Genomic DNA, 15,237 nt, shown 5'->3' on the forward strand with positions numbered 1-15,237 from the left:
AATCGTAGAGGGAGACCAAGAGATGAATACACTAAGCAGATTCAAAAGGATGTAGGCTGCAGTAGGTACTGGGAGATGAAGAAACTTGGGAAGGATAGAGTAGCATGGAGAGCTGCATCAAACCAGTCTCAGGACTGAAGACGACAACAACAACAAATCTGCTCGCGATCATTCGCTTATCGCTGTACGAGGCAAAGACGGGCCTGTGACGAAAATGACAATAGTTTATGGCTTCTCCTCTTGATTCTAAAAGCTGCACGAGAATCACGCTAATAACAATCTATGCATAGGTGTATGAAAGTTTGGTTCAGTCCGGGGAGCGCGCTCGGATAGCCTCCAAGTGATACGGAGATCGCTCGCGGTAAGTGGCAAATGCGGGTCGAGTCTCGGTCCGGCAAAAATGTTCATGTGTCGCTTTAGGTTGTACATCTGTACCAACGGTAGTACAGTTGTATTTCAGGAATAAATTTCAATATTTGAAGCAGTAGTTCGTCATCAAATATAAATGAACTGTGTATACATCCTGATTTCAAGTTGACCAATTTAATTGTTTCATATGCGATTCTGCATCATACAATTGCTGTATTGCACATTTTCCAGTTAATGATGTCAAAATCTAGAGCAGAAATAAATAAATAAATATATAACATTTTGGTAAAAATCTATATAGTATACATGGCACTGGATAATTTCTACACCGTCTTTTTACGTTTCAGTGATTTCTCAGAGCGATACCCAAGGGTGAGAAATCAGCTACGCAGCTATTACAAATTCCCCAATGTGCATCTTTATGAGAATGATGTCGGAAGTAGATTTTCGTTATATTCTACGGCAACAAATGACGACTGCAAACTTTACAAAGAACTAAGTTAATGAGGGACTGGGCTTTCGTTTACTTCTCGTTGCGAGGGAGAAGAAAGTTGAAGATTAACGCGCAGTATCCTCGCAAAGCAAAAGTGGTTCTCCTTTGTGGAGCAGCAATAGCCGTTCCGCCAGCAACTGGCGTAGCTCAAGACTGACAAATATTAACACTGATTACTTCCATACAACGACGAAGCGGTACCCGGGAATGCTGCCCGGTACGACCTCGTCACAATCTATTCTTGGCACATCAAATCATTGTTCGATGACATCTGACAGTCAGTTGCTCCTAACGTCGAATAATGTCAAGGTAATCAACCAGACCCAGCTTTTAGTTACTTTTGCGCGCTAAGAATACCGAATATTCTATACGAAGATATAATCGCAGAAGACATTTCCATGTCCAAATGGACTTCGTATGGCAGCGCATAACGTGAGATAATGTGAATATTCAAATACTCTCTGCGGTTCCCGACCACTTGAAAATGTCGTCTTCCACCACTGAAAAACCGTGTCTTCAGAAGGAGAACATCGAAATTCTTCGTATCACATTCTGACATGTACATTGACTAACTCTTTGCGAATATCCCAAAACCTCTGGAAGCCAAAGTACGTCATGGGGATGAAATAAAAACTTGTAGTCGTCGAATTAGCTGTAGCTTCCTCCGCCTCTGTAATTACGTATTCTGATAGAGTGCAGCAGTATAAATGGGTGAGAAAGACATGGCCTCCGTACAGTCGAGTGCCTTCAAGACCAGCGTTGCTTAGATCCGGTTTGTTGACCGCCACTTCCGGTAGTTTTGCATGCGGAACGGTTCCCGTCTGCAAGAGCACAACGCTATTCCACGAGATCCTCATTTGAGATACACAGAAAATAGCAGCACACCACCTGCGTGGATATTTCTCAAGATAGAAGAAGAACGCACTTCGAATCATGAATATTCTTCCCTTTACTGTTCCATTCGTCAACTGTCATGTAGACTAACTTTCAGAGGTATCTTCATCACCCATCTAACTTGTTTTTGAGAATCTTAGGCGAAACATACGATGATGTATTAGAATCTTCACTGTCTAAACGGAATAGTTATTCATCCAACGGCTCTTTACAGTAACATTGATCTTTTCCACAGCAATTTCCATTAAAGCTGACGGACTACCTAGAATTCACACTCAGAGACTAAACAATTTCATAAACAATCTTTACTAGTATTACACAGAATTAATCCATTTTCTACCGAGCTGCCAAGTACTATACCAGAGGAGAATTTTTGTGTAAATCCCCCGGAATTTTTTTTCCTTTGGTTATGGTAACACTACTACATGTAAGATAATACAGGCTTACATTTTCCGTAGTAGAGACAGTGCAGTGTTTGATTACTATGGTGGACTGCGTTTTCACTAACATACACAAAATTAATTTTTTGGTGCATCGAAATGAGCAAAGAAGGAAAAGTACAGCAGCGGAAGGATTTCACAAACGTCAAAATGACTATAGACTTTGTCCTAGATAAAGTGGCCAGGGTTTAGGGGAAGGTATTGGTCTCGAGCACAGATTTATGATCCCGGAAGATCTGAGCTCATTTCGAGCCGACTATCGAACCAGTGTCGTAAATTCCTAGTTACATCCAGTTTTACTGACTACGTGCTGTCAAGCGCTTCTTCTAATGAAACATGAACATCGCAGATACTATTGTTTCACAAATTACCTCGAACATGTTAGCCGCTGAGAAGATATAAATTGTTTTCACTGTCAGTGCACGTACAGGACGTTAGCCTCAACGTCGACACTGTCGTCCATATTCTCCGCAATCTGAAAGAACATCTGGGGCAGGGGGAAGAGATTTCCAGACACTGAAGCGCCAAAGAAACTGGTATAGGCATGCGTATTCAAATACAGAGACATGTAAATCGGCAGAATACGTCGCTGCAGTCGGCAAAGCCTGTAAAATACGAGTGTCTAGTGCAGTTGTTAGATCGGTTACTGCTGCTGCAATGGCAGGTTATCGACGTGAGTGAGTTTGAACGTGGTGTTATAGTCGGCGCAAGTGTGATGGGACACAGCATATCTGACGTAGCAATGAAGTGGGGATTTTCCTGTTCGACCTTTTCACGAGTGTATCGTGAATATCAAATCTCCGACATCGCTGTGGAGAGAAAAAGATCCTGCAAGAACGGGACCAACGACGATTGAAGAGAATCGTTCAATGTGAGAGAAGTGCAATCCTTCCGCAAATTGCTGCAGATTTCAATGCTAAGTCATCAACAAGTGTCAGCCTGCGAACCATTCAACGAAACATCATCGATACGGGATTTCGAAGCTGAAGGCCCACTCGTGTATCCTTGAAGACTGAACGACACAAAGCTTTACGCCTCGCCTAGGCCCGTCAACACCGACATTGCACTGTTGATGAGTGGATACATGTTGCCTGGTTGGACGAGTCTCGTTTCGAACTGTCTCTGGCGGATGGACGTCTACGGGTATGGAGACAACCTTACGACCCTCCATGTCAGCAGGGGACTGTTCAAGCTGATGGAAGCTCTGTAATGGTGTGAGGCGAGTGCAGTTGGAGTTAATATGGGACCACTGATGCGTCTAGATACGACTCTGACAGATGACATATACGTAAACAGCCTGCATCCATTCATGTCCATTGTGTGTTCTGGCGGACTTGGGCAATTCCAGCAGGACAGTGCGACACCCCACACGTCCAGAATTGCTAGAGTGTGGCTCCAGGAACACTGTTCTGAGTTTAAACTCCTCCGCTGGCCACCAAACTCCCCAAAAATGAACAGCAATGACCATATCTGGGATGCTTTTCAACGTGCTGTTCAGAAGAGATCTCGTACTATTACGGATAGCCCCGCACGATTCATGGTGTCAGATCCCTCCAGCACTACTGCTTTCTCGCGGGGGACCCTACACGATATTAGGCAGGTGTACCAGTTTCTTTGGTTCGTCAGTGTACGGTGACTTTTACGTAGCATAGCGGTTCTCCAATGGCTCGGTGTTGTATGTACAACAAACACATACATTCTCGAGTACACGGATGTTGATGTTGTGAAGAACTTTTCTTATTCTTTCCCTTCTTTGGAGCATGTACCACAGGGATGTCCAGAATTAAGTTACCATCGTTCGCGAAATGGAAACCACAGTGGAAATCAGAAATATTTCCATTTGCAATATTTGGCTACGCTTTCCAGCTACTTCTGTTCATAGTCGCCGCTCCCACAGAAATTTGTCCTAGCAGTGTATCAACTTTCTAATACCTTCGTCTTGAGGCAGCCGCCTATGCTTTCCGCCCTTCTCTACAATGGCCTGCAGGTCGTTATCTGTGCCGAATTGGTGCCTTCATAGTCAGCGGTTGATGTGAGCAGAGGTGACAATCAGAATGAGCCACGTGCGACGCCCGGGCTGGATGGAGCGTGGTCAAACACTTCCGACGGAAAAGGCAGGAGCAGCGTCTGCGCCGTCCCTGCCTTGCAGGACGAGAATTGACACGAAGAAGAAAATGCTTGACAGGTGCGTTATGTGGGGTTGCGTGAGGTCGGGCGAAATCTCTCGGCAGGCACCCACAGTTCGCTGGAGACAGTGTTTTGTAGGCACTTTTACGTGCTCACTGTGTGCAAGGAACTGCAAAGCACAACGTGACGCCCTCAACGGGTGTACCAGAGACACTGCCCAACATATCTGCGCAACGTTTCATAGGATTTTCACTGTGGTTTCTGTGGTGTCACCGCCAGACACCACACTTGCTAGGTGGTAGCTTAAATCGGCCGCGGTCCATTTAGTACATGTCGGACCCGCGTGTCGCCACTGTGTGATCGCAGACCGAGCGCCACCACAAGGCAGGTCTCGAGATACGGAATAGCACTCGCCCCAGTTGTACGGACGACATTGCTAGCGACTACACGGACGAAGCATCGCTCATTAGCCGAGCAGATAGTTAGCATGCATTGCTCATTAGCCGAGCAGACAGTTAGAATAGCCTTCAGCTAAGTCCATGGCTACGACCTAGCAAGGCGCCATTAACCGTATCTGAAGATAGTCTTATTTGTATTATCAAGAGCGATGTACCACAAGGATGGAATAAAGATAAGTATTCGAGGAGCTGCATACTTTTCTTATTAGAATTCACTACTTATCCTGTTCCAGAATTCACGCCCGTCTGCGTTAGATAGCGTGCATTTCGGCCTCCTGTATCTACAAGGTGTTGGCACATTTACCAACACATCAGTTTCCATTTCGTGACCGACCGGAACTTACTTTCTGGACACCCCCGTAAAATTTACGGTACAGCCATCGTCAAGTCCAGTCGTAATGAGTTTTACACCGGCTATTAATAAGCTGCTACTTCCGTTGATAATGTCTGTCGTCAGTCGTTTTGTATACTACGACTCTCTGTTAGAGGTACGGGACCTCGCTAGGTTACTTTCGCCATTCAGTATTTAACTAAGCGTGGCGTTAAGTTCATGTTCTGTCTAGTGTGAATACACCGATATTTTTATTAGAATTCTGAAGAAGCAGACAGGTTGCAAAAAAGACGAATGCGTCTGCTAGCTGATTATGTGTCATATCATCATATCAGTATTTCTGTCTATGTGCATGAAGTAATTTCAAGTCTTGTAAGCCGAAAGACTTCTTTGTCACGCGCTGTACTCGTACTGCATTGTGCAGCTCGTCTGGTGATGGGCCACGCCCGAAACGCGTTGTGAAACTAGAGGAGTTCCATTAACACCTAGTGAATACTTTTTGTGCCCTATCAGCTTTTCTAGAATAATAAAAAAAATCATTGCAAATGGTATTTTTCTGATTCATGGCGGGATTATATAACAATCGGCGATAAATGTTTTGAAGAGGTAATCATTCTTGGCTGGAAAACACGCTTTATTATTTTATATTTTGCCAATAATGCGTTTCGCCATGTTTAAGGCACCTTCGGATTGGCTGGCACAACACGTGTTAAACATATATACTGCCGGTCATTCAAATTCCTTAACAGACAACCACCTTTGGTATTATTTGAAGAACATTGCGTGGTGCCCTGATATGAAACAGTGTTGAGTACACTGGAAGAAACGATTAAAATACATGTACTAACTCAGTAGATAGCTGCCCTTGTCGACTTTTAAGGGACTTCACTCAGTGGACTTGTAGAGTACGTAGCGCAGTCCAAAAGGCGCTAAAAACGGGATCAGGTTTACAGAAATGCAATACAAAATGTAAACATGTCAGAAATGCCGCTGTACATGTTTACTTTACGTGATGCATTTCTGTAGGCCTGATTCCATGTTTAGCGTCTTTTGAACTGCGCTACATATTCTACAAGGCCACTACGCGAAGTGCCTTAAAACTCGGTAAGGACAACTACCTACTGAGGTCTTGTACGTATTTTCAACGTGACTTCCAGTGTACTCAACACTGTTTCATATCAGGGCACCACACAGTGTTCTTCAAATGTTTACAAAGGTGGTTGTCTGCTAAGACAATTGCAAGGACGGCAGCGTAAGTGTTTAGTAGCCATTGTGTCAGCCAATCAGAAGGTCCCTTAAACAAGGCGAAACGCGTCTTGGCAAAATATAAAATAATAAAGCCTGTTTTGCAGCCAAGACTGGTTATCTCTCCCAAAAAATTAAAAATAATCGCAGGCCTCACCCGCGGCTTTCTGTCGTACTTAGGACACCGACCTTTGACTGTGTCATTCCGTGTAGATCGCCCCTAAACCTGATCATCTTCATTGGACGAAGTGGACAGCTGTCATCGTCGAACGAAGACGAAGGGAGGGGGGGGGGGGGGGGGGGGGGGCGCTTTGACACGAAAGTCGTAAAATTGGCGAGAGCTGCAGTCGGGTGTGAGGCCTTAATCTGGAGAGTCGGCCACAATGAAGCCACTGAATGAAGGAAGAGTGTGTGTGTGTCGTTGCCGGGCATGCCTTTTGTCCGCGTGTTTCCACATGCAAAGTAGCTGAGCACTTCCTCCGCTTCCGGCAACAGTGGCCCGTGTTTCGACGCAGCAGCAGACAATAGCCAGTCAGCAAGCCGCGGGCCGACCGCATCTCGCACCGGCCACGTCATCGCCGGCTGCTGCTGCTGCTGCTGCTGCTGGTGTCTGCAGTTATGCAAATCGCAGAGGTCGCTGCTGACGCAATTAACTCCCTCGCGCACACCTCTCCGCCGGCCGGCCTATTCAGCGCGCTGTAGGCGCCTGACCCTGCTGCATTGACTTGTGCATTTAAAACCCACCCACTAATCGCCACTCTCTCTCCTTTCTCAACAATGAAAAGGTCACTGTGCACGTTCTCAAGCCATCCACGCGTATTCAACAACTAATTAGAAATTTAACACTTGATATAGGTTATTCAGTCTGTATACTGACCAAGCAGTAAACGAAACCAAAGAAAAATTTCGAGTAGGGATTATAGTCCACGTAGAAGAAATAAAAACTTGGGGGTTTGCCGATGACACTGTAATTCTGTCAGAGACAGCAAAGGACTTGGAAGAGCGGTTGAACGGAATTGACAAGATCTTGAAGGGAGGATATAAGACGAACGTCAACTAAAGCAAAACAGTGAGCTGATGCTGAGGGAATTGGTTTAGGAAATACGACACAAAGTAGTAGATGAGTTGCGCTATTTGAGTAGCAAAATAACTGATGAGGGCCGAAGTAGAGAGAATACAAAATGTAGACCGACTATGGCAAGAAAAGCGTTTCAAAAGAAGAGAAATTTCTTAACATCGAATATAGATTTACGGGTTTGGAAGTCTTTTCTGAAAGTATTTGTCTGGAGTGTAGCCATGTACAGAAGTGTAACATGGACGATAAACAGTTTAGACAGTAAGAGAATAGAAGCTCTTGTGAAATGTGGTGCCACAGAAGAGTGCTGAAGATTAGATGGGTAAATCACGTAACTAATGAGGACGTATTGAATAGAATTGAGGAGAATAGAAATTTGCGACACTACCTGGCTAGAAGAAGGCATCGGCTGGTACGACACGTTATGAGACATTAAGATGTCAACAGTTTAGCACTGGGCCGGCCGCGGTGGTCGTGCGGTTCTAGGCGCTTCAGTCCGGAACCGCGGGACTGCTACGGTCGCAGGTTCGAATCCTGCCTCGAGCATGGATGTGTGTGATGTCCTTAGGTTAGTTAGGTTTAAGTAGTTCTAAGGTCTAGGGGACTGATGACCTAAGATGGTAAGTCCCATAGTGCTCAGAGCCATTTGATTTAGTTTAGTACTGGAGGGAAGCATAGGGGGAGGGGTGGGGAGTTAAAAAGTTGTAGGGCCAGACTCAGAGATGAAGCAGATTCAGGAGAATGTTGCTTGCAAGTCATTCGGAGATCAAGAGGCTTGCACAAGGTGGAGTAGCATGAGCAGCTGCATCAAACCAATCTTCAGTCTGAAGACCACAACAACAACAACATGCTCAGATGTTGAAGACAAGCCTATTTATAGCCATGACCTGTACACACAAAATTTTATTCTTTAATTGTTTCGGTGTTTGCAAGCAACATCGCTGGAAGAAAAGCAGTACATCAGATGCCTCAAAAACGCACATTTCCCATACATCACTAATCAGCATAACAGATCCAATGATGTTCCACAGTGGTATGTAAAATACACATACTTCGGTTAATGTCATACATCACAACACACAGGTTAAATCCGGTACCTGCTTGTTGTGGTTTACAGTATGACATTAACGAAATTATGCGCTTCTTTACATACCACCGTGGAACATAATTGCATTTGGTTTAGCTGAAGAGCCACTTATGAGAAGCATGCACTTTTGAAACACCTGGTAGAGTGCTTTTCTTCCACCGACGTTGGTTATAAAATCTGAAACCGCTACAGAATGAAGCTGTATGTGTACAGCAGATAGCTATAGAAATGGTTCTCTTCAGAAAGCAGATAGCTATAAAAATGCTTTTCTTCAGAAATTTAAGTCTTTCAGTTGTGTCAGAAAATTCAAATTTAGTCTTCGTTCTGATCCCGTGTCTCCTGCAAATAAAAGCAGAATCGTAATTTTTATTTGATAGTTGCTATATTATAGCTAGTACTGCAAGGCTATCATGTTTGACACATGCAAAACGTTAGTCGGGGCCTAAACTCAGTCGTACCCTCAACCCTTTAAGCGAAAAAATGTTTTAATGACCATAACAGCGAAATGCAAGCCAGTACGTACTCTTTGGAAATAGAAAGCATTAAAATTACTCTATTCATTATGTATTTACAAGTCCACCATGAACTATGGGGCAGTAAAAATTCGTACCAATGAATCAGGGACACAAAAAAAAAAATCTGTGCTAAGAAGTTTGAAAAACAAGTCTGCATCAAATTACCAATGTCAACTTTTGTTAGTGAACATATATGCCTTCAGGACGAAGGCACGAGCGTACTACGCCTAGCAAACCTACGGTCTGTGTGGACGCGCTAACCACAGAGCAAAGCGATTTCTTTTGTAGCGCCCGTCTGCTACCTCAGTTCTGTTACTACCACTGTACGAGAACCGCTCAAAAAATTCCGGAAAATTAGTAATTTCGTGACAGTGGTGTGCTTGATCGAAATGCGGTAGGCAGCCATGCACACGTCTGCGTCTAATGTGTAACTGCCGGAAGTTGATGGTTGTATGTGTGTTAGTTATTGTTCAGGGCTGTATTGAGTAGAACGTTGTGTCGCACAGTTTGCGAACTTCGAGATGGCAGAGTTGGAGGAACAACGCGTCTGCATCAAATTTTGCACGAAACTAAGGAAAACCTTTACAGAGGCGCACCAAATGGTGCAAGAAGCCCACGGCGATGAGTGCTTAAGCCCCACTCGGTGCTACGTATGGTTCACAAGGTTTAAAAATCGCCGGACGGAAGTTGAAGACGACTCTCGTTCAGGACGCCCTTCGACGTCTACAGACGACGCCTCAACGAATCTGTGGATGCCAATCGAGGACTGACTGTCCGAGAGATGGCAGAAGAATGTTACATTTCAGTTGGATCATGTCATGAAATCCTGGCACAGCATCTTGGAATTCATCGTGTTGCCGCCAAGTTCATCCCACGGCTGTCAAGACCGGAGACACCTTCGCCTCATAATCCGTGAAGAGCTTTTGGATCGCGCAAATGAGAACGAGACATTCCTTAAGAGAATCATAACTTGTGAGACGTGAGTGTACGGTTGTAATGCTGAGACCAAGGTTCGGTTTCCACAATGGGTCGGGAAAGGCTCTTCAAGACCAAAAAAGCTCGTCACATCAGGTCAACTATCAGAGCCGTCCTGATAGACTTCTTTGACTTTGAAGGATTACTTCATCACGAATGCGTGCCACAGGGACAAAGTGTTAATCGATGGTACTATCGGGACGTGTTGCGAATCCTGCGTGAAAATGTGAGAAGGAAACGGCCTGAAATGTGACGAGATTGTTAATGGCCCCTGCATCACGATAAAGCGTAGAAAAATTTTTTGGACAAAATTCCGGAACTTTTTGAGCAGACATCGTATGTCGCGAGCTGCATAAACAAGAACTAATTGTGCTTCCACTCACTCAACTTTTCTTAGGCACTGAAGGTACATTGGCAGTAGCCACGAATACATTCATTGGTCTCACCAATAAGCGGTGACGCTTCTGTTAGAAGACATGGGTTTTTCAAGAAAACCTGCGCCTGCGTTCAGGCACCGCGCCAGGACTCAGAAATGCCCACATCCGCAGTGTAAAACTCGCGACTGGTAACCGGAAAGACCATCGCTGAAACTGCGTTACAAATATAATTCCGGGTCTTCCGTACAGCAGAAATGTTCCATTACTGCAGAGAACTGAGGTGATAGACCTTCTATCGTTACGAACGCCTTCACAAGCAGGCAACAGTCGCCAACAGTGCAACTCGGATCGTTATCATTTTATGAGTAATACGAATATTTCAAGTAATGCGATCTTGGACGCTGAACGTCGCTCTTAAAACGGCGACGTGTTCCTCGAGATCCGAATGAAGTGCCGGAGTCGAGGGGAAGAAACCGTGTGTTTCGTCTATATGTGTTTTTCACAAAACCTGCGAAACACTTGGAACAATATCAAGTTAATCTTGGCGAACATATGACTTTGTACCTGGGGGGATAAAATATTTAGGTAGCACTCCTATTGTTGGTAATCGGTAGTGTGACGTGTAAAACAACCTTGAATGAGTGGCATCAGATCCGAACCCGCAGTCACTGGAATCAATATGGCGGGCGATGACAGCCTCACTGGAATTTCGCCTCTTGGAGTTGAGGATGGAAAATTTTAACATGCATGTAAAAATAATCTAAATTTCCAATATGCGTGTAGTATACGTAGTTTTCGATGTCACTGGACCGTCTGGCGACAGTGCAGAGATCTAGATGACAGCCACGTCCAAGTTTGGTCGAATAAGCTCTGTAGACTATCTTTTTCTGTTTCTTTCCTTTTTGAATAACTTGCTCAGGCTTATAATCAGGTGGCACAGTCAATTTTACAGACAGGGTTAAACAATCCCCCCCCCCCCCCCCCCCAGGGGATTTTACGACATGTATACTCTGACATACATCGATTTCCTCTCTGCTGTAACTGACGATTGGGATATATAATAAAACCAACCAGTCAGCTAGCATATAATATTCGGCTGCCGGAGAATGTTTGCACATAGTGAAATAGATTTCTGTTTAGCGCCATATCTACGTCATTGGAGGTAAAATTAAAATGTACACCTAATGTCATCTATTAGTAAAAGCAGCTTCAGTGCGGAACCACGCGTCTGTAAGGTCGCAGGTTCGAATCCTGGCTCGGGCATGGATGTGTGTGATGTCCTTAGGTTAGTTAGGTTTAAGTAGTTCTAAGTTTAAGGGACTGATGACCTCAGATGTTAAGTCCCATAGTGCTTAGAGCCATTTGAATCATTTTTAGTAAAAACTGCAATCAGTTCTCTTTAAAATGTAATCGTTTAAGAACGTTCGTGAGTAATACATATGAGATTCGTAATCAGAGGCTTCAATAAGCTTAAGAAGTAGTAACACTCCTATCCTGACAAGTCAGAACCTCTCCAAAAACCTATCCCTTACTATTCGAGTCAGCGTCACAGCACCGCTGATTTCTAAATTCACAACTCAGGTACACATTCTTGTGCGTTTCCAGTCAGGAAGACTCTACCCGCAACTAAGATGCAGTTACATCACTACAAGCAATAAACACCGTAATACAATCCATCCCTCTCAGATTTAAAGCACCGTGACGTCACGCCAACTCCCCCTTTCATCTATCAACCGGTTGGGGATATTCGACAAGGCGAATATTTCAATTTCTGTGTTATCTACTAAATGAGGGCGTGTACAGACGCCTACACCACGTAGATATATGGCTTTCTGGCACTTGCGCGTGGGCGCTTCCCCACGTAATTAACCCAAAGCCACGTCACGGCAATAAGCAGACCGGCTCCGGCGTCAGCCGAGGGGAGGCGTGACGCAACAGCGGCTAACAAGTGGCTTCCAACAACCCTCTACTGCTGCTGTCACCGCCACAGCCGATATTAAGGGCTGTTCGAACAGCTTCGCAAAATAATCACAAACACGAACCCTTCGTGCATCGCTGTCTGGTCGCCACTGTATTTACAAATGGGAAGTTTATTTTTGAGCCAAGTGCAAGTCATCTTATGCTGAACTTCACTTACAAAAGACAAGATTTGACATTTGTTTCTCTTGTCAAACAACCCTACCATCCTTCGCAAAAATGTCAAATTCCCCTTCTTGTGCGGCAGGCAATATTACGGAAATGTGTCATAGCCTCTTTTAGAGTTCACTCTCGTTTCTAGTTTCGTACTTTTTTAGTTACATATCGTGCAATAACTTTGCATTGCCACATAACAAGACCTCTGAAGCAGTTTCTATACGAAACACAACCTTCTTTTGGAGTCGACACCGTCTATTTATTTGAGTATGACAAATGATGTGATACTGATGATATGATACTACTGGTATGTAGAGATGTTATCGAACGAGTAAGTTTGGAAGCCTTTTAGAAAATTCACTCTAAGGAATAGGGACATTATCTGATCAACTGATGGGTATGCACCATAACAAAAATTCGCTTCATAGCCTTTTTGTATTCTTTCTAAACAAAGGAAAATACTGAACTGACAGGACGGAGGAAGGGAGACTAGGATTCGAAGATTCATCGTCGCGGTAAACATACAGATACAACTATCGACAACAAAACATTTCAGTATGCCGTTAAAGCAAACTTCGTTGTGTTTCATCAGTTTGACAAAATTGGATGAAACTAAAGCGGTAATCACCACGGACGTGATAATGGCACTGCATGGAATCTGATCTGATGGTCGATTGGAGAAGGAACTCACAGGGAATTCGAACCACGGTTCAAAAGTACTGCCATGGAGATGACAGAGGATATGAAACATTTGTGGAAGCATAACCAACCATTTATAAACTATCGTTAACAATGCTATTGAAAAACACAAACTTGTCATAAACCAAGAGTTCATTGGCGTCTTACCGATACTATACTACGTTCCACTACAAACGTAAAGGAAATTGTGGCCTTCAACTATGAAGAAATTTGATCGACGCACTCTTGCGTGTATGTTACCATCATCGAATGACGAAAAGCTCTGGTTGTCGTTGGTTTCGATTCATTCTTGATTTGGAGAATTTAGGTGCAGAATCGATTACAATGGTTTCAAAGGACAGTAGTGCAACAATCGCAGGCCTCGCCCAGTAGAACGAAATAACTGAATCAAGGCCGCCCTGCGTCTAGTACACATAACTGCCAATGAGTTTTGTTTATTGTTCAGGGAGTCAGAAATATTCCTTCTAGTCCAAAACATTTTTCGTAATAATTATACAACTAACAACGCTACAGAAGTATGCACAACACAAACACAGACTAGAACTTTAAAACTTATCGCTACCACATAAAATATGTAGGTAATGTTATCCTCGCAGATAAAATTGATTTATGATTAGCTGGAATATAAACGTGGCATTGGTCCTATAACATACCCTTCTCAAGCTATCACATGGCAGACATTCTTCGGAGACTGCCTATAACTATAGCTGCTCTTTAGGTGACCTGAATACATCACATACTTCAGAACTGAATCAACAAACTTCGACTACTTGTAGGCATCAGGGATATTCGTAGATTATTATGAAGTAGACCTACATACGACTGGTTTGTTTAACAAACCACTCAAGATCTTTGTTGCCAATTAAATACACACAAGTGTTCGACATTCTATAAAAATGCTTAACTAAACCAAAATCAGTTCCAAGATGTCTAATATGTAAACTACATCATGGTATATATTCACTGAGGACAGGAGCACTAAAATGATGGGTATATTGCGTGTATGCAATTAATAATACAGTATTTCAATCGTATATAAAAAGCTGCTAATGGAGCCACGAACATATTTCATGCAAATACGATTGGTATATCCACACAATACCTATATGAACATTAAGGAAACTTTTGGTTAAAACTCTACATCAGAAAGACTTTCGGACTCCACTGAAAGAGTCTGTTTACACAGCACCAAATTCATTCCACAAATAAACACAGTCAACAAAACGCTGGTCATTGTTTCAAATACACACTATTGCCGCCAGATTTGAAAATGTAAACACATGACCCACGTGCTATGTCATGTGACACTACAGCAGTGAGAGCAACCGAGGAAGTGTCATATGGTTACTTACCAGCCACTGTAAATCTGTCCATATAGTTGATGAGATTGACGTAGAACAATACTGCGACAGTTATTTTATCACGCAATCTGATGCCGGTGCCACGCCTCCCTTGCGATGCATCTGGTCCGGCAGTTAATGTTGGAACTGTGGTGTCAATACTGTCTGAATCATCACCATTGCCCATCAGCTGTTGATGAGAGTGATTCTGCGGTAGATTTGAAGGCTCCATGTTTAGAATCTTCAGAGAATGCTTATCAACAAGTTTCTGAGCTGGCATATGTACTGCAGGGACTATCACCGCGCACTCTGAACACAGAACGCCAAATGAAACTCCATTCTCCACGACGGAACACACACACCCCCCCCGTTACGACGCATAATATCGATAGTATCGAAGCTGTCATTTGTTCACTTCGATGTCTCGCTCTAGACAGATGGCGATACACCGATATACTGAATAATATCGATAGTGTCTAAACTGCCTCGATTTCGGCACATCATTATAAGAGTCGAATTACCGATACGTCGAATATCTGAGTGATAAGTAACGTCAAACGTGAAACGTAGATCCCGGAATTTTATTTAACTTTATTATTTCGCATCTACGAACATTACTTTCGTGGGAATAGTTTTTGTTGTTGTTACATATAATTTAGTCTAAATATCCAGAATGACA

General features: G+C 43.6%; 1 protein-coding gene across 1 annotated transcript in view; it reads right to left on the reverse strand.

Moving 5' to 3' along the window:
• The window catches only part of LOC124546206 (protein spinster), a 329,935-nt gene extending 315,006 nt beyond the window's left edge, over positions 1-14,929 (reverse strand). The window contains exon 1 of the mRNA XM_047125020.1: positions 14,571-14,929. Coding sequence (XP_046980976.1) covers positions 14,571-14,838 — 268 coding nt within the window. The 5' untranslated portion in view covers positions 14,839-14,929. The remainder of the gene's footprint in view (positions 1-14,570) is intronic.
• Positions 14,930-15,237: the final 308 nt, after the last annotated feature.

This window comes from Schistocerca americana, chromosome 1 (assembly GCF_021461395.2).
Source record: "Schistocerca americana isolate TAMUIC-IGC-003095 chromosome 1, iqSchAmer2.1, whole genome shotgun sequence".
Taxonomy (NCBI): Eukaryota; Metazoa; Arthropoda; class Insecta; order Orthoptera; family Acrididae; genus Schistocerca; species Schistocerca americana.